Source organism: Heptranchias perlo, chromosome 17 (assembly GCF_035084215.1).
Source record: "Heptranchias perlo isolate sHepPer1 chromosome 17, sHepPer1.hap1, whole genome shotgun sequence".
In the NCBI taxonomy this organism is placed as follows: Eukaryota; Metazoa; Chordata; class Chondrichthyes; order Hexanchiformes; family Hexanchidae; genus Heptranchias; species Heptranchias perlo.
In genome coordinates, this window is record NC_090341.1 from 10,618,445 (window position 1) to 10,644,235 (window position 25,791).

Sequence of the window (25,791 nt, forward strand, 5' to 3'; positions counted from 1 at the left end):
AATGCTTGAGGAGAGGGAAGTTCCCTGGTTCATTCCCAGGTCTGTCCTGAGTTAACTAATCTTAGTCAGAATGGCATTAAGAGTGCAACAATTAGCTTTAGCACCCTGGACTAGAGAAAAATGGGAAATAAATTAGCCAGGGTTCCCACTGATGATCACTATCCAGGAAAGTGCATGTGTGGATGAATCAATATTGGGCTCAACTATGGGCTCTGCTGGCCCTCACTGCCTGGGCTCACACATGAAGAATGGCAACTTGGGCAAGGTACAAGAGGGTAGGCAGCTCCCATGGAACTGTACCACGTTCTTGAGTCAAGTGCCTTCAGGAGAGGAAGCAGAAACTTTTGAGGGGGATAAGTCGCACAAAAGATTGTTAGTGGGAGATATTATTCCACACTTTGTGGTGAACAACGTAGTCTCATCTAAAATGATACGTCCCCAAAGGTTTTCAGGACCTGTTATCTCCAGCGGTAGTTGTACTCTAGCCTATTAAATATCTGTACAGAAGCTGAAGATGGTAACAGTAATTTGTTTTTATCATCATCTCAGGTTCCATGCAACCCTGCAGAGGCTGAAAATTATTTGGTAGCAAAATTGTAAGGGCAGGGAATGGGGAATCACGAGAACGTGACTGTAAATGTAGACATTGTTCGACTTGGGCCCAGGTTGCATGTTCCCTAGCCTTTTATGTGCCCTGTTGAGAATGAGCGTCAATCTCACACAAGTCCTTCTGAACAGGGCCTTTTGGTTCTAGGTAGGAGGCAGGGATCAGCAGCCTTAAACAACCATACCCTCCACCACTGGCACAGCATGGCTATAGTATGTACTATCTACAGGATGCACAGCAGCAAGTCGCTAAGGCTTCTTCAAAAGCCCCACCCAAACCCGCGACTTCTACTAACTAGAAGGACAAGGGCAGCAGGTGGATGGGAACACCATCACCTCCAAATTCCCCTCCGAGTCCCACACCATCCTGACATAGACATATATCGCCGTTCCTTCATCGTCGCTGGGTCAAAATCCTGGAACTCCCTACCCAACATCACTGTGGGAGCACCTTCACCATATGGACTGCAGCAGTTCATGAAGAAGGCTCACCACCACCTTCTCAAGCGCAACTAGGGATGGGCAATAAATGCCGGCCTTGGTAGCGATGCCCATATCCCAAGAATGAATTTAAAAAAAGGAGCGCACAAGAGAGCCTGAGGGAGAGAGGGAAGGAGAGGGAGAGAGAGGGAAGGAGAGGGAGAAAGACAGAGACAATGTGTGTGTGGATGAAATTCAATATGTAGAAGGGGAAGAAAAATGACAAATTTCAAAATTTTATTTATTTATTTTCTTAAGAGCCAAAATACCTTTTCTTTAAACTGCAGTTGCACAAATTACAGGCCTAAACTTCTTCAACCATTTTCAAACCATCATTTTAAATTGATTTGAATTATTTTACATGTTACAGCACGATAAAATACACCATGTTAACCCCACCATGTTAGTGTGACAAAATATAAGCCTGAAAACTACGAGCATGCAACTACGTGTACATGTTACAAGTCACCCACATGCAAGTCTTGCTCTGTGCACCTTATTTTCTTCGCAGCACAGAAGACTCCGCACATTTCCGCCACTGCTATTTTAATCTTTTAACAAATATATTTCCAAAATACATACACATTGTTACAAATTTAGCTTTATTTTTTACTATTTAAATTTTTTTGTTGTCGTTTTGAAAGTTTCCTCAGTTTGTCGGCTGGCATATATAACTCCTACGGCTTCTAGTCTGCCTGTATGCGATCAATCTGTGCCAGGGCACCGACAGACAGACAGTTTTTAAAATACTCCCCGGAAAGCCATCTAGAATTTTTACACAAAAGAAATGAGTTGCTTAAAATAATGCTTGACTATTACCAGCCTATAAAGTTATCACTATGAAGCACTGAATGCCCTTTCCGCACCCGCCCACCCACGCCACCCCCCACCCAAGCTTTCAAAATACATACATATTCTATAATAGAACATCTGCCAAAAAATATTTTCTGTAAAATCTGTAATGCAGGACATGAATTAGAGAGATACCTGGGACAGTAGAATGCTTAACTTGCAGTATTCTCTGTATTAATAAAAGATTAAGTCAAAATTGTGTAACACTGCAACCTCCATTATCGGCCATGATGGAGGGGGGTCCTCCATGGCGGATAATGAAAACTGACAGATAGTCGAGGGTCCCCAAATTTTGGTCTTAAGTGCTTGGCGCAGCAATGCGTTTGGCACGGAAATGAAGTATAGTACAAATAACAGAAGAAACGTGCAGTTTCATTAATTGGGAAAGGAGAGGAAATGCAAATAAGAAAATAAACTCTGCAATGCAGCAAAGCCTTGCGGAAGGCTTTGTGCTGCAAGAATTCTGCTGGATAATCAAGATGCCGGATAAAGGAACTGCAGATAGTGCTGTATATTGTAATGAGGAGTTTAATTTTCAGAGCTGTGGATTGGAGGTCACCTGAAATTCTGCTCTCCGTTATTTTAACAGAGGCATTAACCCATTTGTTTGGTGTTCACGCTTTTGCTGAAATTGTACAGTGAGGATCATCATACGGGCATATCCTACAGCGCAGTTTCCATGCTGTAAAGATTAGAGGGTTGAGGTTACGCGGTCGTGATGCTGGCCGAGAGCCTCACCGGCTGGCCGTGGAGGTCGGGAAATCGCGAGCAAGGCTTCCCCTTGACCTCCTGTACTGAAAACGATGGGCCTGCAATTTGCTTGTACGTGCGGCTGAGGGCGAGGCTCCTGGCCAGAAGCACGACCTCGGAAACGCGGCCCTTAGATGTGAAACGTATGGACGGCAGCTCCACTCAGAACAGCCTCATGTTGAACGGTTCCGATAAGGTCTAACCAAAGCCAGTTTCGGAGCGAGACTTGAGGCGTTACAAAAAAAAAACGCAGCGCATGGCTTTTAAAAAAAAAGTGGAATTGAAGTAGATTTTTTTCTAATTAAAGAAATAATAGTCCATGTGTGTACTGTGTTGGCACATTGTGGGCAAACACGATGACTGGCTGACTCAGGCTTTGGCCGCAGTTCTCCCTCCCAGTTGCCCAGTCTAGATTCACTTTAGCAAAAACAGTACCCACACATGCCAATTATTGCTTCAAGATTTCACAAACTTATTAACATATGCCTTGCTGGATCTAACTGTGGCAATTATCGTATCTGAATAATACTTTCATTTATTTTTGTTAATGCATATGATCAGTTTGATCATGCCTGCCATTTTATAATTTTTAAAAACCTTAAACTTTTTTCTTTATACAATAAGTTCTCTGTGCAAGCAATTACAGTTCAGCCGTTTTGTTCTTCCCATGCTTCGGCCGCAGGTTTGTGAGGGCTGGCCGCTTCTCCGTTACACCTGGGGGAGGCCTCGGCTGTCACGCCCACCTTTGCAGAGTTGTCCGACTGGCTGGGCGGCGGAGCGCTGCTCGCGACCTTGTTGTCGGGTTTACCCGGGGGAGCGGGCACAGTAGCTGGGGGGTTGGCCGTCTCGCTCTGTTCAGGCGCCCGGAGACGCTTCATGATCGTTGTGACTCTCACCGCTTTCTGCATGACAGAAGTGTAAAAAAGGAAACCGGGATTACTCTGGGGCATGGATAACGCGAGTGATGAATTGATGGTGGGGTGGGGTGGCATGGTGTACTGGAGCATAAGCAGTGAGCCACAGAGCAATACAACGTAGATTCTTCCCCACCCTTTTACCCACATGACGCGATCCTGCTCTCAGTTGTGCCATCGTGAGATGCGAGTTGGACATTGGGCATTTCTCCAAAGGGAGAGATAGAAACATCTGGCCTCTTTCAAATATTTCCTAGTGGCTAATTGCAGGGAGATATTGGCAGGTGGCTGGGAGGGGAATGTCCTATTAGCCATGAAACGTAAAAGGGAGAGAAAATTAAAACATTACTAAAAGGAGAGCAAGGCACTTGAACACTTGAACAGACTGACAGGAGTAGATATTTGGTTGATAAGTGGATGGTCCATTAGTTTACACATCAATCTAACCAACATCACTGTTCAAAAATATACACAAAAGATACTTTTTAGTCTTTTAGATTTCAGACTCCCAGTTGACATGCAGTAGATACCAATGTAAATTTGAATGAATGAAGGTTAGGAGATGTCAGCTCAGTTGGTAAAATTCTCTCTCCTGAGTCCCAATCCATGTAAGCCAGGCTGATACTCCAGTGCAGTACTGGAGGAGTGCCGCATTGTTGGGATGCCAGCCTTTAGAATCAGATGTGAAACTGAGGGCCTGTCTGATTCCATAGCATTATTTCAAAAAGAGAAGTCATTCTATGCCGACACTGTCCCAAAAGAGCAATGAAATGAATGACTAGTTAATGTGTTTACCTGGTGGTATTGGTTGAGGGAGGAATGTTGGCTAGAATACCAGGGGAGCTTCCTGCTCTTCCACCATGGGATTTTTAACATCCATCTGAACTAGCCTAACAGGCTGATGGAGCCACAGTTTAACGTCTCATCCAAAGGATGGCACATCCCACAGTGCAGCACTCCCTCGGTACTATACTACATAATGAGATCAAATCATTATGGGGCTTGTACCCATCATATTATACACGAGTGTGTAAAACTGTAAATGACCACTTGTACTGTGGGAGTCCATTATCATCAGTTCAAGTTTCTGGTAATGTTTGAGTCACTATCTTGCTTCTCTGCTCCTATAGGACCAGAAAGTGATGAATAAGTCAAGTTAATTGAAAGCATAAAGTGAGAAAATGCTTGACGCCAAACACAAACACCTGTCACTATGACGGGATCATGTAACAAACGATCAAAGCCAATAAAAATGGTATTTACTTCAAGTACCTTCCATTTTGCTTTGGCAAAGTTTTTCTCAATCTGAGCACAAACGCCATCCTTAATGTTCTTGTCCGATGCAGCATTTCCTGAAATCCTGGATGGGAAAAATAAATCAGAGTTCTTAAAAGAAAATTAGAATATTTTGAAAGGCCATTAACTAGTTATCCATTCTCCGTTCCTGCTTACCATTCATGGTTAATGGCTTCCTGAGCTGTTATCCTTGCATCCTGGTCAACCTCCATCAAGCGACTCACCAGATCTTTTGCTAGTTAGAAATAAAACATATTTTCTATATTAAAAACCTTACATTTGTGCGCGCTCCCCATCTGCGCAACCTTACTTCCTGTTGTCACATTTTTGTCACACTTTTTCCTGTTATAAATCCCGTATTTATAATGGAACCTGCCCATATAAATTTGTCAACCTTTAATTACACCTTCCCACCAGTGGTGTCACTTTAACATTTCAGTTGGGTCTCCCAACACCTCAGCCTGAACTACAGAGAAACTCCTATGCTCCAACCAACGATACTTCCTTAATCTTTCCTATTTAACTATAAATAATAATATAACAATCAAAGTATTATATAAAAAGAACAGAATATACAGCTTTAAAATGAGGACTGAATTACATCTGTGCACCCTGATCCAATTATCCGCTGTCCTTTAACCCCACTTCACTTGAAGACTACACTTTGCATTGGCTCCCCGTGTGCAATGCCAGTGGAGACTAGCATGAATAAAACAGCTCCTAGCTAATTCCACTAATGTGGAGTTTATTGACAATTTGTAGGATTGATTACGTAGAATTGATTATTCTCGGATGAATAAAGTGAAGAATGCCAATTGTGTCTTTTTTTAAACTATACCACTCAAGAAAAATTTCTCGAAGATTACCACAAGATGATTGGCCTTCCTTCTTTTGGGTGAGGAAACACAAGCCGGGAATTTCTTTGGACCTGTTCACACTCTGCCACAACTTTGACGGAAGTACGCGTTTATGCGTGTAAACAGGGTTTTTGAGGCACTTCTGGTGAAGTTACACCAGTAAAGTGAGAGCAGCTCCAAGGAAATCCCTGCTTAAACTTGAGTCAAAGCATTCAATCAGTGTATGGAATTTCCAATATAGGGGGCTGGAAGCCAAGATTTGGGGATTGAATGTTTTCATCCTGTACTGAGCCATGAAATTACACTAAAGATGGCAGCCCCGATTGGGGGTCCAGAACCAAGAGACTGGTTTATAAAAAACAATATTTCATCTTTTTTTTTCAAAAATGTACACACGAAGATGTCAATCATGGGAAAATATTGGAGGATTAAGCTGCTTACAGCACTATCCTGGATGGTTCCTTTAAATGGATATTATGGATTAACACCACCCCTCCCCAAGTACCCACTAGTTCCTTGAGCAACTGAGTGGGTAGGTGACCTGTTCTCCAATAATCACTGCAAGCCATTCATCCTTCCCGCAGCCCTCGGTAAACACCTCCTGCAATGGAATTTCATGGCACAGTACGCTGGCTCTCTGCTCACTGATATTCTTTTCTTTGGTGTGAAAGGCTTATAAACTTAGAAAAAAAAACACACACACGTGTGAGTTATGAGTTATGAAGGCTTTTTCTGCAAGGATTAGTTCTTAAATGTCAATCACAGTAATTCTCAACCAACAAAAACAGATTAACTGGTCATTTGCTGGTTGTAGGACCTTGATGTGTGGGAATTGACTGGCATATTTACCTACATAACAATAGTAACTGGACTTCAAAAAGTAATTAATTGGCTGTAAAATGATTTGGCACCTCCTGAGGTGTGAACAGCGCTGTAAAAATGCAAGATCTTTCTTTATAGCACTTAAACTGCTGAATCCAGCCCAATTCAAAACTTTTGAAACCTGAAAACAAAAAGCTCCCTTTTTTCATTTGATAATTTCAATTCTGGGGGCCACTTCTTTTATTCCAGGTTGATGGAGAGAATCTATTTCATCCAGGAGGTTTACAAAGCTTTGTTGCTGAGCCACAAACCGTAAGCACACAAAGGGTAGTAGAAATTTGGAATTCTCTCCATCAAAAGGTTGTAGATGCTGGGACAATTGGAGCTTTCAAAACTAAGATCGCTATATTTTTGTTAGGTAAGGATATCAAAAGATATGGAGTTATGGCAGGTAAATGGAGTTAAAATACAGATCAGTCATGATCTAATTGAATGGCGGAGGAGGCTCGAGGGGCTGCATGACCTTCTCCTGTTCCTAAGTCCATAAGCACAGATTTAATGCTTACCGGCATCTGAAATGTCATCCCAGTACGGGGAATCAAACTCATAGTCTCCAGCCAGAATTTTTCGGAATAAGTTCTTGTCATGGTTTTCATAATCTTCATCATCATTTTCATCATAGAAAGGCGGGTTCCCTGATAACCTGAGGAAAAAAAGGACAAGCAAAAATCAAGGGTAAGAAGAGGAAGCCTTTATTCTATACGATTGCAGTATTCACCAGCTAGATTCAAATAGAAATGAGTAACTCTAGCCCAACTCCAGGACTTGAGCATATAATCCACACTGACACTTCAGTGCAGTAGAGAGGGAGTGCTGCGTTGTTGGAGGTGCCGTTTTTCAGATGTGACGTTAAATCGAGGTCCTGTCTGCTTGTTCAGGTGGACGTAAGAGATCCCATGGCACTATTCAAAGAAGAGCAGGAGAGTTCTCCAAGTGTCCTGATTAACATTTATGCCTTAACCGACATCACCAAAACAGAATATCTGGTTATTTATCTGATTGCTATTTGTGGGACCTTGCTGTGCACAAATCGGCTGCCACGTTTCCTACATGACAACAGTGAATGTACTCAAAAGTAATTCATTGGCTGTGAAGTGTTTTGTGAAGTGCTTGGGAGTCAATCTTAATGTCAATTATGAAAGGTCGTTGCTCTAACCTGACTGCACTGCCCATTCCACCTCAGCTGCAAATCTCATAAACTTACAGCTTTGCCACCTTTCTCTAGGTGAATTGAGAAGCTTGGTTCCATGACACCACTGCATTGTCCTGTGAGTTGCACAATAGCTTTTGGCTATTGGGTCTGCTGCAAACCTTACAGTCCCTTCCAGCATTAGCCGGAGGGAGTTGAATTCACGAAACATCAGAAAAGTAATGTGTGCAAGAAATTCGGCCAATTCAATCCGGCCAATTACCGCTACTTTCAATCATCAGCAAAGTGGTGGAAGGTGTTGTCGACTGTGCTATCAAGCGACACTTACTCACCAATAACCTGCTCACTGATGCTCAGTTTGAGTTCCGTCAGGACCACTCGGCTCCAGACCTCATTACAACCTTGGTCCAAACATGGGCAAAAGAGCTGAATTCCAGAGGTGAGGTGAGAGTGACTGCCCTTGACATCAAGGCAGCATTCGATGAAGTGTGGCACCAAGGAGCCCTAGTAAAATTGAAGTCAATGGGAATTAAGGGGAAAACTCTCCAGTGGCTGGAGTCATACCTAGCACAAAGGAAGATGGTAGTGGTTCTTGGAGGCTAATCATCTCAGCCCCAGGACATTGCTGCAAGAGTTCCTCAGGGCAGTGTCCTAGGCCCAAACATCTTCAGCTGCTTCATCAATGACCTTTCCTCCATCATAAATAAGGTCAGAAATGGGTATGTTCGTTGATGATTGCACAGTGTTCAGTTCCATTCTCAACCCCTCAGATAATGAAGCAGTCCGTGCCCGCATGCAGCAAGAACTGGACAACATCCAGGCTTGGGCTCATAAGTGACATTTGCGCCAAACAAGTGCCAGGCAATGACCATCTCCAACAAGAGAGAGTCTAACCACCTCCCCTTGACATTCAACAGCATTACCATCGCCGAATCCCCCACCATCAACATCCTGGGGGTCACCATTGACCAGAAACTTAACTGGACCAGCCACATAAATACTTTGGCTACAAGAGCAGGTCAGAGGCTGGGTATTCTGTGGCAAGTGATTCAACTCCTGACTCCCCAAAGCCTTTCCACCATCTACAAGGCACAAGTCAGGAGTGTGATGGAATACTCTCCACTTGCCTGGATGAGTGCAGCTCCAATAACACTCAAGAAGCTCGACACCATCCAGGACAAATCAGCCTGCTTGATTGGCACCCATCCATCCGAGGCCCCGTCTGCCCCTCTCAGGTGGATGTAAAAGATCCCACTGGCACACCGTGGCTGCAGTGTGTACCATCTACAGGATGCACTGCATCAACTCGCCAAGGCTCCTTCAACAGCACCTCCCAAACCCGCGACCTCTACTACCTAGAAAGACAAGGGCAGCAGGCACATTTGAACACCACCACGTGCACGTTCCCCTCCAAGTCACACACCATCCTGACTTGGAAATATATCGCCGTTCCTTCATCGTTGCTGGGTCAAAATCCTGGAACTCCCTACCTAACAGCACTGTGGGAGAACCTTCACCACATGGACTGCAGCGGTTCAAGAAGGCGGCTCACCACCACCTTCTCAAGGGCAATTAGGGATGGGCAATAAATGCTGGCCTTGCCAACCACGCCCACATTCTATGAATGAATTAAAAAAATGTTACAGGAATAGCAACAGCTGGACTTACCATGGGCTGAGTGAAACAAGCAAATTTGAAGACTAAGTTCTTCACTCTTAGAGCTGTGAAGTGCCACCTGGGACAGTGAACGTCGAACTGGTTGGAATAGGTTGCCATCTCAACCAGCACACAGATTGCAAACTCTGTTGGAACAGACTGCCACCTAACGAAGTTGATGCCATCTTTTGGAATAAACTGTCACACGCCCCTTTTTTCTGCTTAATCTTGAAGCATTCAGAAAGGAAATGACAACAAAGCATGGCTGATCTGTTACTAAGAGATTGTCCGATTTGTATTTTCCAAACAAGCTACTTTGGTAATTGCAGTAATGGTAAGCCCTCTTTTAATAGATGTCACTTTTCTCTCCTATTTGATAATTTGCTGGAGGTACTATAAGATCAAATAAGAAACTTATCAAACCAGGACACCATCCTCTCCCACCATCTTGCTATAGTGCTGGAGCTGACGGCTCATCTTCTGGGATTTTCTGGGGTTCTTGTCTATCTCCCACTCTGTTCCTTATGCGTATCAATGACTCCTCCACTCATGAGCTGCTGAGTACATTCTACATTCAACAACCTTCTTCAACTCACATGCCCTCAATGCATGCAGCTGTCATCTTTCTTGTAGTTTAACAGTTGAAACATCTCAGCTTGATCTCCTCCATACCCTTTGGTGGGGCAATTATTAACAAAAGGGGCCTAGACCATCCAAGACTTGAACACTACTCCCATATCTCTCATACTCCTGAATATAAGAAAACAAGAGACACCTTGTTTTATTTAACATGATCCTTCTCTCACCTTAGCCTCCAACCTCTCTCCTCTCTTATCGAGGTTTCAATGGGGTGGTACTCTACGAATCAAAGAATATTTCTTTTTGCTCATCTCCAATTTTCTCCGCTCCTCTTCCGAAGGAATTAACTCCTTACTAAACTATGGTTTCATGGGTGCTAACATCTTATGCAGGTAGCTATTCTTGTATGTGCCTGCACAGTATCTGTGAGCAAGCTATTTGAATGGAGGGCATTAAACCTGAGCCTGTTGCTATGAAGACAATGGAAAATAAAATCAGGCAGGGTGTAAAACTGGCGGCCGATCTGATCCCATCAGTTTCCTGCCAGGCAGGTTAGGTTAAAACTATCCCCCATGGCTCTAGACATAAACCTTATCAATTTGTGCTGCCACCTTTAATGACCTGCGTATCTGTGCATGAAGATCCTTCTGCCTCTCTACCTGTAATTCCAATTGAATGTTAAATCGATATCTTGTCAGCTTGCTCAGGTGGACATAAAAGATTCCATTGCACTATTCGAAGAAGAGCAGGGAGTTGTCTCAGTCCCTTGGCCAACATTCCTCCCTCAACCAACACCATCAAAAATAGATCATCTTTGTCATTCATTCATTTGCTGTTTGTGGAATCTTGCTTGCACAAATTGGTTGCTGCGTTTGCTTACATAATAGTGACTACACTTCAAAATGAATCCATTTGTTGTAAAACATTTTGGGCCATTCTGAGAACATGAAAAGCTCTATATAAATACAATGTCTTTTTTCTTTATTCTGTTTAAAACCTTACCACTTGAAGTATATTTCCTTTCCCTATTCCTACTTCCAAAATGTGTTCATGTTTTTCTGCATTGGAACTGCATCTGCCACTTATCTGCCCATTTTGCTAACCTGTACGTCTTCCTGCAGTCTTTCACAATCCTAGTCATCATTTGCATTATCACCAAATTTTGTATTCTGTGGACTCTGAACTATGTTAGGGAATTTGTCATGGGCTTTGGCTTTTCCTGAATGTGGCCTCTCTCTACCTTTCCTATAAAATATATCCAAAGTATACATCTAATATCTTTCTATGAACTGATGGGTTGTGTACCTGTGTGAATTCTCACAGGTACAGTCTAACAACCCCTTTTGTCTGTAGGGCCATTCCATCTACACCAACCTCAATTTACCTTTTCTGGTTTGACATTTTGAAAGTTTTCTTAATTAAATTGCTTTGAGCCATTAAACATTCAAACTAGGATGGAACTATTAAGGTGGAGATGATCAGGAGACAAATTTAAATTGGTGATATTGGCATTTTAAAAGTTAATTTATGAGGTGTAATGATTTACTGGCAGTTTTTATACACATCAACGACCTAAAAACAAGATTATTAAAAAAGGCTCTCCCAATCCCTCCAGCAATCCCGTGCCAAAAGGAACAGTACGTACAGTATGTACATGATCACTCCGATGGCCCAGCAGTCAACTGGTCGCCCATATTTCTGGCGTCCGACAACCTCTGGAGCTGAAAATAGACAAGAAACATACAGTCATAAAACACAAAGCAACTTGGGGAAAGTCTCCACTCTCTGATAATGCATAAGGGTCCAGGGTCCTTTACTTAACAATGACTTTACTGCATTCCTAAGGTAACACAACCTTTAATTTGGACATTGTTAAAAGAATTTACACATCTCATTCTTCTCTGGGAAAAAAAATGTTTGTGTGACATGTGCGGAGAGGTTCACTAGTGATGTGGCAAGGGATGTAGCATTAGAAAGGAGCAGCAAGGTGCACAAAGGATTGGGAGAATATGAACTAGTATAGCATTAGGTGTGGTCAGACTAAGAGAGAATACAAGAAGATCTAAGATAGGTTGAGGGTGCATGTGTGTAAACGCAAAAAGCGTGGTAAAAAGGTTGGTGAGCTGCAGGTGCAAATAGTCACATGGGAATATGATGTGGTGGCGTTAACGGAGACCTGACTCAAAAAAGGGCAGGACTGTCCACTAAATATTCCTGGATACAAAGATTCAGGAAAGATAGGGAAGGAAGAAAAAAGGAGGGGGGGGGATAGCAGTATTGATTAATGAGAATATTGCAGTGCTGGAGAGAGAGGATGTCCTTGAGGGGTCAAGGACAGAATCTATTTGATTGGACTTAAGAAACAATAGAGACGCCATTACACTACTGGGTGTATTCTATAGGCCACCAACTACTGGGAAGAATAGAGGAGCAAATTTGCAGGGAAATTACAGAGAGGTGCAAGAACTATAGAGTAGTGATAATGGGGGACTTCAACTATTCTAATTTAGACTGGGATAGTAATAGTGTAAAGGGCAAACAGGGGGAGGAATTTCTGAAGTGTGTTCAGGAGAACTTTCTTGATCAGAAGGCATTGCTGGACTTGGTTTTGGGGAATGAAGTGGGTCAAGTGAAGCAAGTGTCAGTGGGGGAACATTTAGGGAGCAGTGATCATAGTGTCATAAGGTTTAGATTAATTATAGAAAAAGACAAGGAGCAATCTAGAGTAAAAATACTTAATTGGAGGAGGGTCAATTTGTGAGTTGAGAACGGATCTGGCCCGGGTAAATTGGAATAAAAGATTGGCAGGCAAAACAGTAATTGAATAATGGGCGGCCTTTAAAGAAGAGATTGTTCGGGTACAGTCTAGGTACATTCCCACGAGGCGGAAAGGAAGGGCAACCAAAGCCAGAGCTCCCTGGATGATGAAAGAGATAGAGAGCAAGATTAAGCAGAAAAAAGGGGCGTGTGACAGATGTCAGGTTGATAATACAAATGAGAACCAGGCTGAATACAGAAAGAACTGAGGAGAAGTGAAAAAGGAAGTAAGAGGGCAAAGAGAGAGTATGAGAATAGATTGGTGGCTGACATAGGAGGAAATCCAAAAGTCTTCTATAGGTATATAAAATAGTTAAGAGGTAATACGAGGAGGGATGGTGCCGATTAGTGATCAAAAAGGAGATCTACTCATGGAGGCAGAGGGCATGGCTGAGGTACTAAATGAGCACTTTGCAGGTGTCTTTACTAAGGAAGAAGATGCTGCTAAAGTCACAGTAAAAGAGGAGGTAGTTGAAATGCTGGATGGGTCAAAATTGATAAAGAGGAGGTACCAGAAAGGCTGGCTGTACTTAGAGTAGATAAGTCACCCACCTGGTCTGGATGGGATGCATCCTAGGTTGCTGAGGGAAGGAAGGGTGGAAATTGCAGAGGTGCTGGCCATAATCTTCCAAACGTCCTTAGATACGGGGGTAGTGCCAGAGGACCGGAGAATTGCAAATGTTACACCCTTGTTCAAAAAAGAGTGTAAGGATAAACCCGGCAACTACTGGCCAGTCAGTTTAACCTCGGTGGCGGGAAAGCTTTTAGAAACTATAATCCGGGACAAAATTAATAGTCACTTGGACAGATGTGGATTAATAAAGGAAAGCCAGCATGGATTTGTTAAAGGCTAATAATGTTTAACGAACTTGATGGAGTTTTTGATGAGGTAACAGAGAGGCTCGATGAGGGCAATGCGGTTGATGTGTATATGGACTTTCAAAGGCGTTTGATAAAGTGCCACATAATAGGCTTGTCAGCAAAATTGAAGCCCATGGAATAAAAGGGACAGTGGCAGCATGGATATGAAATTGGCTAAGTGACAGGAAACAGAGAGTAGTAGTGAACTGTTGTTTTTCGGACTGGAGGAAGGTATACAGTGATGTTCCCCAGGGGCCGGTACTAGGACCACTGCTTTTTAAATATATATTAATGACTTGGATTTGGATGTACAGGGCACAATTTCAAAATTTGCAGATGACACAAAACTTGGAAGTGTAGTAAACAGTGAAGGCGATAGTAATAGATTTCAAGAGGACGTAGACAGGCTGGTGGAATGGGCGGACAGATGGCAAATGAAATTTAATGCAGAGAAGTGCGGAGTGATACATTTTGGCAGGAAGAATGAGGAGAGGCAATATAAACTAAATGGTATAATTCTAAAAGGGGTGCAGGAACAGAGAGACCTGGGGGTATACGTGCACAAATCTATGAAGGTGGCAGGACAGGTTGAGAAAGCAGTTAAAAAAGCATACGGGATCCTGGGCTTTATAAATAGAGGCATAGAGTACAAAAGTAAGGAAATTATGTTGAACCCTCATAAAACACTGGTTCGGCCACAGCTAGTGTAATGTGCCCAATTTTGGGCACCGCACTTTAGGAAGGATGTGAAGGCCTTAGAGAGGGTGCAGAAGAGATTTACTAGAATGGTTCTAGGGATAAGGGAGTTCAGTTACGTGGATAGACTGGGGAAGCTGGGGTTGTTCTCCTTACAGCAGAGAAGGTTAAGAGGAGATTTGATCGAAGTGTTCAAAATTATGAAGGGTTTAGATAAAGTAAATAAATAGAAACTGTTCCCATTGGCGGAAGGGTCGAGAACCAGAGGACACAGGTTTAAGGTGATTGGCAAAAGAACCAAAGGCGACATGAGGAAAAACTTTTTTTACGCAGTGAGTAGTTATGATCTGGAATGCGCTGTCTGAAAGGGTGGTGGAAGCAGATTCAATTGTGGCTTTCAAAAAGGAATTGGATAAATACTTGAAGGGAAAAAATTTGCAGGGCTATGGGGAAAGAGCAGGGAAATGGGACTAACCGGATTGCTCTTAACTGGCTTGATGGACCGAATGGCCTCCTTCTGAGCTGTAACCATTCTATGATTCTATGTCCTTTGTCATATGATCCTGTTTTAAAAATCCATTAATGGAAACCTCACATCAAGCAGACAGCAGTGATGTTACAAACATATGTTTTAAATGCAATTCACCTTCTGCTACTTCATAAATTGAACTGAGGGTGTAACAATCCAATTTCAAATGGTTTGGATGATGATTGTTTATATTGACGTTGCTATCTGAATTCCAGGACTGCATGTCTGTCATTGATATAATGGATAGAGTGTTAAGAATTTGAGATGTAACTGTTAGATTGTCCCATTTACTACAATCTCTGTCATTTAAAAAAAATTGTTCTTAGGATGTGGGCGATGCTGGCATTTACTTCCCATCCCCAGTTGCCCTGAGGAAATTAAGAGTAAACACATATTGTGGCATGAAAAGTAGGTCAGATGGCAGATTCCATTTCCTGAAAGACATTTGTGAACCAGTTGGTTTTAAAAAACAATTCAGTAGCTTTCATGGTGCCAACCCACCAATTACTAGAATCTCGGTTTCCAGGTGGGGTTTGAACTCACAACCTCTTGTGTGCTACTCCAGTAGACATTGGATAACGTTCTTGTCCTTCCCCTAAGCCTTCTGATTGGATCCTTCTTGGACTGACAATTACTTTAAAAATGAAGGAGAGACAGGGACAGAGATGGACAAGAAGGAAGATGCTGCATATCCCAGCTTCTGAGCAGCAGCCATTCGTATTTTGGAATCAAAGAGTAGTTCATTTTTACAGCATGCAACTTTGCTTAATGGGTTGTGTTGGACCCATTTGAAGTGCATTAAAATCCTGATTGGTAGTTCTGCTGGATTTGTAGTTTCATATTGGGAAGGAGCGAATACTGCTTTCAGTCATGTGACAGCTCGTCAGTGAATCAGAGGCTTGAAGTCTATTTTAGAGCTTGACGTACTGGGAATGCATATCTGAAACTCAGTGCATCCCACAGGATTAATTTAACTGGATGGAAAATCCTGTGGGGCCTGTTGACCTCCATAGCTGAGTTCCTGATATTAACTCCCAATGCCCGGAGCTCTGTGCTGGGAGTGTGAATTTCTGTAACCTACTCTAAGGTTTCCATTCAAGGCACACAATGAAGAGGCATAAGGGAAAGAAGATTTGAGGTAACAAATTTAAACATCTGGAATAATTTTCATGTATCCCAGAGAAGTAAAGGAAGACTTCTCTGGGATACATGAAAATTTGGAGAGGGTGCAGAGGAGATTCACCAGGATGTTACCAGGGCTGGAGCGCTTCAGCTATGAAGAGAGACTGGGAAGATTGGGTTTGTTTTCCTTGGAGCAGAGGAGGCTGAGGGGGGACATGATTGAGGTGTACAAAATTATGAGGGGCACAGATAGGATGGATACTAAGGAGCTTTTTCCCTTCGTTGAGGGTTCTATAACAAGGGGACATAGATTCAAGGTAAAAGGCGGGAGGTTTAGAGGGGATTTGAGAAAGAACTTTTTCACCCAGAGGGTGGTTGGAGTCTGGAACTCACTGCCTGAAAGGGTTGTGGAGGCAGGAACCCTCACAACATTCAAGAAGCATTTGGATGAGCACTTGAAATGCCATAGCATACAAGGCTACGGACCAAATGCTGGAATATGGGATTAGAGTAGACAGGGCTGATGGCCGGCGCGGACACGATGGGCCGAAGGGCCTCTATCCGTGCTGTATGACTCTATGACTCTCTATGACTCTATATAGTTGAGATACTGTATGGGCTAAAAATTGATAAAGAGGTACTAGAAAGGCTAGCTGTACTTAAGTCACCCGGTCTGAATGGGATGCATCCTAGGTTGCTGAGAGAAGTAAGGGTGGAAATTGCAGAGGTACTGGCCATAATCTTCCAAACATCCTTAATTACGGGGTTGGTGCAAGAGGACTGGAGAATTGCAAATATTACACCTTTGTTCAAAAAAAGGTGTAAGGATAAACCCAGCAACCACAGGCCAGTCAGTTTAACCTCGTTGGTGGTGAAACTTTTAGAAACGATATTCCGGGACAGAATTAACAGTCACTTGGACGAGTGTGGATTGATTAGGGAAAGCCAGCATGGATTTGTTAAAGGCAAATTGTGTTTAACTAACCTGATAGAGTTTTTTGATGAGGTAACAGAGAGGGTAGATGAGGCCAATGCAGTTGATGTGGTGTATATGGACTTTCAAAAGGTGTTTGATAAAGTACTGCATGGTAGGCTTGTCATCAAGATTGTGGTCCATGGAATAAAGGGGGCAGTAGCAACATGGATACAGAATTGGCTAAGTAACAGGAAGCAGAGAGTAGTGGTGAACGGTTGTTTTTTGGACTGGAGGGAGGTGTACAGTGGTGTTCCCCAGGGGTCGGTGCTGGGATCACTGCTTTTCTTGATATGTATTAATGACTTGGAATTGGGTGTACAGGGCACAATTTCAAAATCTGCAGATGACACGAAACTTGGAAGTGTAGTGAACAGTGAGGAGGATAGTGATAGACTTCAAGAGGATATAGACAGGCTGGTGGCATGGGCGGACACGTGGCAGATGAAATTTAAAGCAGAAAAATGCGAAGTGATACATTTCAGTAAGAAGACCAAGGAAAGGCAATATAAAATAAAGGGCACAATTCTAAAAAGGGTACAGGAACAGAGAGATCTGGGGGTATATGTGCACAAATCGGTGAAGGTGGCAGGGCAGGTTGAGAAAGTGATTAAAAAGCATACGGGATCCTGGGCTTTATAAATAGAGGTATAGAGTACAAAAGTAAAGAAGTCATGATGAACCTTTATGAAACACTGATTCAGCCACAACTGGAGTATTGTGTCCAGTTCTGGGCATCGTACTTTAGGAAAGATGTGAAGGCCTTAGAGAGGGTGCAGATAAGATTTACTAGAATGATTCCAGGGATGAGGGACTTTAGTTACGTGGATAGACTGGAGAAGCTGGGGTTGTTCTCCTTGGAACAGAGGCGGATGCGAGGAGATTTGATAGAGGTATTCAAAATCAAGAAGGGTCCACACAGAGTAGATAGAGAGAAACTGTTCCCATTGGTGGAAGGGTCAAGAACCAGAGGGTATAGATTTGAGGTGATTGACAAAAGAACCAAAGGTAACATGAGGAAAAACTTTTTTTACGCAGCGAGTGGTTAGGATCTGGAATGTACTGCCAGAGGGGGTGATGGAGGCAGATTCAATCATAGCCTTCAAAAGGGAACTGGATAAGTACTTGAAAGGAAAAAATTTGCAGGGCTACGGGGATAAGGCGGGGGATTGGGACTAGCTGGATTGCTCTTGCATAGAGCCGGCATGGACTCGATGGGCCAAATGGCTTCCTTCCGTGTAAAGACCCAATATAAAGAGATACTTTATCATAGAAAATTTACGGCACAGAAGAAGGAGGCCATTTGGCCCATCGTGTCCGTGTCGGCCGAGAAACGAGCCACCCAGCCTAGTCCCACTTTCCCACATTTGGTCCGTAGCCCTGCAGCTCACAGCTCTTCAGGTGCACATCCAGGTATTTTTTAAATGAGTTGAGGGTTTCTGCCTCTACCACCCTCTCAGGCAGTGAGTTCCAGACCTCCAGCACCCACTGGGTGAAAACATTTTTCCTCATTTCCGCTCTAATCCTTCTACCAATCGCTTTAAATCTATGCCCTCCCCGGTTATTGACCCCTCTGCTAAGGGAAATAGGTCCTTCCTATCCACTCTATCTAGACCCCTCATAATTTTGTACACCTCAATCAAATCATCCCTCAGCCTCCTCTGTTGCAAGGAAAACAACCCCAGCCTATCCAAACTGTCATCATAGCTAAAATTCTCCAGTCCTGGCAACATCCTCGTAAATCTTCTCTGCACCCTTTCTAGTGCAATTACATCCTTCCTGTAATGTGGTGACCAGAACTGTGCGCAGTACTCAAGCTGTGGCCTAATTAGTGTTTTATACAGTTCCAGCATAACATCCTTGCTTTTATATTCTATGCCTTTGCTAATAAAGGAAAACATTCCACGTGCCTCCTTAACCACATCATCTACCTACCCTGCTACCTTCAGGGATCTGTGGACATGCACTCCAAGGTCCCTCATTTCCTCCACGCCTCTCAGTATCCTCCCATTTATTGTGTATTCCCTTGCCTTGTTTGCTCTCCCTAAATGCATTACCTCACACTTCTCTGGATTGAACTCCATTTGCCACTTTTCTGCCCACCTGACCTGTACATTGATATCTTCCTGCAGTCTACAGCTTTCCTCTTCACTATCAATCACACGGCCTATCTTTGTGTCATGTGCAAAATTCTTAAACGTAGGGGGCATGATTAAGTCCAAATCATTAATATATACTACAAAAATACTTATAAAATACACTTAACCCATCGAGTCAAAAGAGCCCTCATGGAGATACGAGAGGGGGTAAAATTCGACTTCAATGGTAGCGCAAAGTGAGTGATAGGCAAATCAGCAGCCCCGTTTTACACCCCGCTCGATTCATTTTTTCGAATGAAATTAATAGAAAAGAAAATTTGGCGTGGTGTGAAACGGACTGCCGATTTGCTATTGCCAATTTTGCGCTACTGCCAAAGTGAAATTTTACCCCGAGATCCTTTGCAGATGCAATGAAGAACTAGTGACAGCCCTTGCAAATAAAGGTGGGTCAACGGGGGTAGAGAGAGCCCTTGAAAATGAAACTCTGCTCATGGAGAGAAGGATCTCGTGTAGGAAATTGGATGTGAATGCTATCGGGTGGCTACTGGAACAGATAGAGAAATCCTGCATCCACGGGACCTTACCTAGATACTCTGGTGTGCCACAAGGCTCCTTGATCAGTCCATTCTCCAACTTAGCCAGGTGAAAATCGCTTATGACAATCTTGGAATTTTTCAGACGATTGAAATAAACTAAATTTTCCAGCTGACAGAAGCAGTGTAAAAAAAAAGATTAAGAAATGACAGAGAGAAAGAACATAATTATTATTAGCATTCGCAGATTGTCACGCACGTCAGCAGTTTCCCTTCAGCAAGAGCTGACAGCCATGGCATAACGCCGCATTGCCAATTCAAAGACAAAACCACAGAAATAAAAAAGACATGGAGATCCCTTGAGACCACGATCGCAGTGGCCCAGAATTTGCTGGGAAAATAACTGGGAGTTAAAGGCGCAAGCCGTTTTTAGTGTGTAAATAACCCAATAATTTGTGGCGAGGAAGAAACACGCCCCGAGTTGCGAATCACCACAAACTGCTGGATAATTTGTGCCGCTCCGCCGTTAGCCTCGCGAGAACAGGAGCTCGCCCTCGACATCCCCATCAGTGTTAAGAAATTGCTGCATTTGCTTTGTTAAAACTAATTAAACTCGCCGCAGAAGATTAGGGCTGGTACTTAACGATGTAAGGACCCTTTAAGGATGAGACTTATGTTTCTGCAATGTCACTCAATCTCTCCAGCCCAGAAAGGGAATAATTGAAACTGTGGTTTCTCATTCCTACAGGTAGTAAATTGTTCCTAGAGGTTCGTAAAATTTAAACTTTTTTTCTTATTTTTCCTTTGTCTCTTTTTTCTCTCTCTCTTAATCCAATCTTTCCCTCTCTTTATTTCTCTTTCTGTACCTAATTTGAATCTAATTGACCCTATTTCCTTCCCCATCGTTCCTCTGTTTCTTTCTCTATTCTTAAATCTCACTGGTTAAGGAGACAGACTGTTGGTCCCGCTGTTCACCAAGGTCCCAGATGCTCCATTGCCCTCGCCGTGCTGTTATTAATTCGCACTTCCAGCAATTTGAAGAGCTAAAAATTTGAGCTGAAGGGTGAGGAAGAAAATCTAACAAGTGGGGCATGCTGCAAGATGCCCCACTCCGGCAAATTCTAGGCCACAATGTTTGTTGTGCAACTGCTTATTCAGCAAGGTAAGGGTTAAGGCACTAGTCACGGTAATTGTGCGAAACATATGGAGCTCCTGTTTATGCAGCAGAGTGAGGATTAAAGAGCTAGTCATAGCACTTGTTGTGCAGCCATATGGAGCTCCTGTTTGTTGAGCAGGGTATATTTTGAATGCTTTTGTTTAAATCATGAGTGCTGATGATGTCATTGGCAGATTGGCTTGGAAGAGCTATAAGCAGCAGTAGTGCTGCTGGTCTGAGGTTAAACAAAATGGCTGAAATAACAACATCTGCTAAAATTTTCTGGATAAACGTCTTCACTGATGTCGTCATTAAAGCTCCATGTAACTGTAGGCTTAGCAACTGTGTCAGTCTCATTCCGTCATCAACATCCACCATTTAAATAAAAATATTTGAAAAAAAAAATCTACAAATAGAAGGCTGATGTTAACATTCGTTTTAAAGGGGTATTTGTGTGGAAACTCTCCTTAAAGGGATGCTCATGATAAGACTCTCCTTACTTATGGTCCCCACTTCTGAAGGGCACTTAACTGAACTTTTCTCAAATACAATTTTGTAAAGGGCTGTACAAGGCAACAGTCAATTTAAACCTCTCTTACCTTCAGATTTCTATGGACGATCTTGAGGGAATGCAGATAGGCCACAGCCTCCAATACTTGTCTGATTACATTGCTGGTGTCCCGTTCAGAATAGTAACCTTGGTCCAGGATCCAGTCGAACACCTCTCGACCTGTGGCACTAAAATAAATAATGAGAATTAATAATGGATTTTAACCAAGAATTTAAGAATGGCAGCATTTGCTTAAAGGGGTGGGGACAAAATTTTGGTCCCTCAGCTGATAAGTCTTCAGAGTTGTAAAGAGCCTTAGTCAGACCTATCTGCGTTCAGTTTTGGGCATCACACCTCAGGAAGGATATATTGGCCTTGGATGCGGTGCAGCGCAGGTACACCTGAATGATACAGGGGCTTAGAGGGTTAAATTATGAGGGCATGTTGCATAAACATGGGTTGCATTCCCTTGAGTTTAGGAGATTGACGAGTTATCTGATTGAGGTGTTAAAAGGATTTGATAGGGTAGAAACTGAGAAACTATTTCCTCTGGTGGGAGAATCAAGAACAAGGGGACATAATCTTAAAGTTAGAACGAGGCCATTCAAGAGCGAAATCAGGAAGCACTTTTTCACACAAAGGGGAGTAGAAATCTGGATTTCTCTACTCCAAACGGCTGTGGATGCTAAGACAATTGGAGCTTTCAAGGCAGATAGATAGATTTTTGTTAGGCAAGGGTATCAAGGAATATGGAGCAAAGGTGGGAAAATGGAGTTGAGGTGCAGATCAGCTATGATCTAATTGAAAGGCGAAGCAGGCCCAAGGGGCTGAATGGCCTACACCTGTTCCTACGTTCTGTTGCTGCCCACTAAAGAAGCAAAAGCAGTCAAATTTTTTTAAGAGGATTCTTTTCCCAGTATTTATATTAGTCATTTTAAAAATTAAAATGGTAAAAATTAATCTGTCGCATCAGTCGTGACAGGTGACATGAGTCACCGCATCAGTCAACGTGTCATTCCTTTATACACGCCATAAAGTGTCAAAGTAGATTTTGCTACCATGGCAACACCTGCCCGTTAAAATCCCCAGCGTCATTAACGGCAGTTTTATATCAAACAGCAGAGTTTTGTTCAAACGGAGACACGTTTGTGGGCCGCTTTCCAGATTATGCTCGTCAATCCTGAAAACAAACCTTACTGGTAAAGAAGTTAAGTTGAGATCTGACGGCAACTTATGGGACGCACAAGATGATGCCAGACCTCTGGAGCTCAGCAGCTTTATATTTGTGAGTGTCACTGATGGGACAGATGTGAGTCTGATGTTGGCATCACTCCTTAACTACAATGTCGCCTGTGGTTTTCTTGCCTATTTATAGGGCAGGAATCTAAATGGACATATCATCCCATGGGTTCCCACTGGCAAACAGCAAAGACCCCAGGAAAAATGCATGTCTACTTGAGCACGACTGCTACCTCTTGTGATTTAGAAATCTTTTTTCCAATTTCTTCTCTTGCTGAAGGAACAGATTGAGGTCCCATTTGCTTCTGTTCATAGCTCAGCAATTGATCGCAGGCCCAGAATAGTTCCTGTTTGCCTAGATCCCAATAATAATGATTGCATTTCTTTGCAGTAAAATCCTTCCATGTCTAATATCATATTCATAGAAAGTTGCTGTTTTAATGCAAAAGTATTGTTACAAATAATCTTTCTATATTCGGCATCTCTTAAAGGGTTATTTACAAGCGCAGCATATGCTCCACACGCCCATGGATTGTTACCAAATGTTCCAAGCACTCCATAACCTGTCTTCTTGGCACAGGTTGCGCCTTAACTGTGCGCATAAATTAAAACGACTTAACTGTGAGAAATTGACTCCAACATCTAAATAGGATCAAGGGACTATTATCTGAACAATATATGTTATAGTCACAGTATAAATGGACATTTAGACCTTTGCTCTTGCCACTTATCACAATTTCATTCAACAAATGTAATTGATTTGAAAGGTCACGGTGTGCCACATAAATTCAACGTTCACTTAGATACAGCTGGTTGGATGAGCATACTGCTGGGACTGGGGTCTGTCTATAAGGAAATAATTTAGTTCAGTCAGCAGTTATGGACTGTATCTATAACACTGCACTGGTAATAGTGGCATGTTATGAGCTAAAAATAACCGAAAAATTCTGTGAGCGACCTTGTTTTTGAATAATTTCAGTATGTTTTATTTTAATTTTTGTAACAGTTTTGGAGCCTTCCCAGAATATTTTAGTACTTTAATATCAACTTTGTAACAAAAGTTCCTTCAATATTAAACAATTCTATAAACCCTTGAAACAAAGTGTTATTCAAATGTGCTATGAATGTTTAATGGGTCAGTCAAAATTTTCTTTACTGGTTGATTTTTATAAACCTGTATATGAATTCAGTTATTAACAGGGAGAGATTTCGATTGTGCACTGGCTCAGTCTAAAAAAAAAGTACATATTTTACTCTGCAGGATTCAAAATGAAACGGGTTGTAATTAGTCACTTTTATTAGATAAGCAAATTACACATACATTTCAGGGCCTTGGAGAGGGTGCAGAGGAGATTTACTAGAATGGTGTCAGGGATGAAGAATTTCAGTTGCGTGGGGAGACTAGAGAAACTGGGGTTGTTCTCCTTGGAGCAGAGAAGGTTAAGGGAGATTTGGTAGAGGTGTTCAAAATTATGAAGGGTTATGATAGAATAAATAAGGAGAAACTGTTTCCGGTGGCAGAAGGGTCAGTAACCAGAGGACACAGGTTTAAGGTAATTGGCAAAAGAGCCAGAGGCGACATGAGGAAAAAAATTTTACACAGTGAGTTGTTACGATCTGGACTGCACTGCCTGAAAGGGTGGTGGAAGCAGATTTAATAATAACTTTCAAAAGGGAATTGGATAAATACATAAAGGGGAAAAAATTGCAGGGCTATGGGGGGAAAAAGCAGGGGATTGGGACTAATTGGATAAAAGAGCAGGTACGATGGGCCGTCTCATTCTATGAATGCACAAGAGTGAATGGCCTTTAACTCATCAGTGATTATTGATAGGTCTTTTACTCAAAGTAACAGAACCTCTAGCACGCCGTCAGTGGTATACTGTTTGATTTATTAGAAATGTACCTCTCCTTCAATGGATTAACGGGTAGATGCACTGCCCAGCATTGTACTGAGTGATACAGACTAGGAAGATTCTCGGTTCAATCTCCGGTCTTTGTTGAGTTAGCTGATCTCAGCCAGAGTAGGAGTAGGGGTGCCACAATTGTCCAGGGCCTCACAGGACTGGGCAAGGGAAATATCAATCGGGATCTGCAGATTATTTCTTGATGACCAATATTGGAAAATTGGAGTGTGTGTGTTTGCAATCCCAGATTTTGGGCTGCATTCAAGTATATCCCAGGAGAGGAAGAGGAATCCTATAAATAAGAATTACTAGATGAAAAAAGACCAAGGTCCATGTAGTTCGCCTTCTACCATCCTGGTAGACACATGATACAATGATAATGGAGTTATTTACTAATCATAGCAATCAATCTCTATCAATTAGTCTACCACAGACCCAGAAATGACACGAGGAAAACCCCAGTGGAGGAGAGCTGTGGGAACCATAGGTCCAAAGTTACCTTTTTCCTCTCAAGCCTGCTACACTTACCACACGTCATGTCTCAAATTGCACATGTACTTTATCAGCAGGGTAAGGAACTAGGTGCAAGACTCGCTAAAGATTGGGTGAAAAACAGATAATAAATAGCAGTCTTTATGGTGCATCAATGTGGAACTTGCTACCATAAGGAGCAGTTGAGGCAAATAGCAATAGGTGCATTTAAGGGGTAGCTAGATAAACACATGAGGGAGAAAGCCCTGTGTTGGAAATCCTGATCCAGGGAAGGAGGGTGCATCTTCTATCACCCCCGGCCCCTCCCCAAACATCCTGGAAGCAGGTTGGGGGGGCGATCCCGAGCTACCTCGGGAATTCCGCCCAGCTCACCCCGATTAGGCCTGGTAGAATCTGTACACCTGGTGACAGCAGGCATGGGTTTGGTTTTAGGTCTGCTGAAGGCCTCAAAAATTTAACAGAACATCGGTTATCAATCCCAGAGGGATCAATGACCTTCTTACTGCAGCCCCTTTGTTACCGTGGGGGAAAAAAATGTTTTCCATCAATTTACAGCTGGGTGTTGCTCCAATATTTCTGCACCTCCACAGGCATGGGTCACCCGCCCGACTGTGTAAGTGACCACATCCTCTGAGTTGGGAAGGAGCCGTGGCCCTGTCAAAGTGGCAGGCAGAAGTGGAATTTTATGCCGATTGTGCTTTCTTAAACATGAAAGCAGTTTTATGGTTCCTCTTTGGTTGGCTCTGCTTGGTCGCCTCCAGTTTCAGCAGCCAGTATTCAGATTCAACATGGTCT

At 42.8% G+C, this 25,791-nt stretch overlaps 1 protein-coding gene across 5 annotated transcripts in view; it reads right to left on the reverse strand.

Annotated features, from left to right (window-relative positions):
* Nucleotides 1–1,313: 1,313 nt before the first annotated feature.
* The window catches only part of LOC137334372 (caM kinase-like vesicle-associated protein), a 222,648-nt gene continuing 198,170 nt past the window's right edge, over nucleotides 1,314–25,791 (reverse strand). For 2 of the 5 annotated variants that reach the window (XM_067999083.1, XM_067999082.1), the window contains exons 5-11: nucleotides 21,408–21,546; nucleotides 19,704–19,824; nucleotides 11,668–11,743; nucleotides 7,144–7,280; nucleotides 5,055–5,133; nucleotides 4,866–4,962; nucleotides 1,314–3,590 (exon numbers count right to left, since the gene is read on the reverse strand). In XM_067999083.1, the coding sequence (XP_067855184.1) occupies nucleotides 3,336–3,590; nucleotides 4,866–4,962; nucleotides 5,055–5,133; nucleotides 7,144–7,280; nucleotides 11,668–11,743; nucleotides 19,704–19,824; nucleotides 21,408–21,546 (904 nt within the window). In that variant the 3' untranslated portion in view covers nucleotides 1,314–3,335. The remainder of the gene's footprint in view (nucleotides 3,591–4,865; nucleotides 4,963–5,054; nucleotides 5,134–7,143; nucleotides 7,281–11,667; nucleotides 11,744–19,703; nucleotides 19,825–21,407; nucleotides 21,547–25,791) is intronic. The other 3 variants (XM_067999086.1, XM_067999084.1, XM_067999085.1) reach the window with 3 other exon arrangements.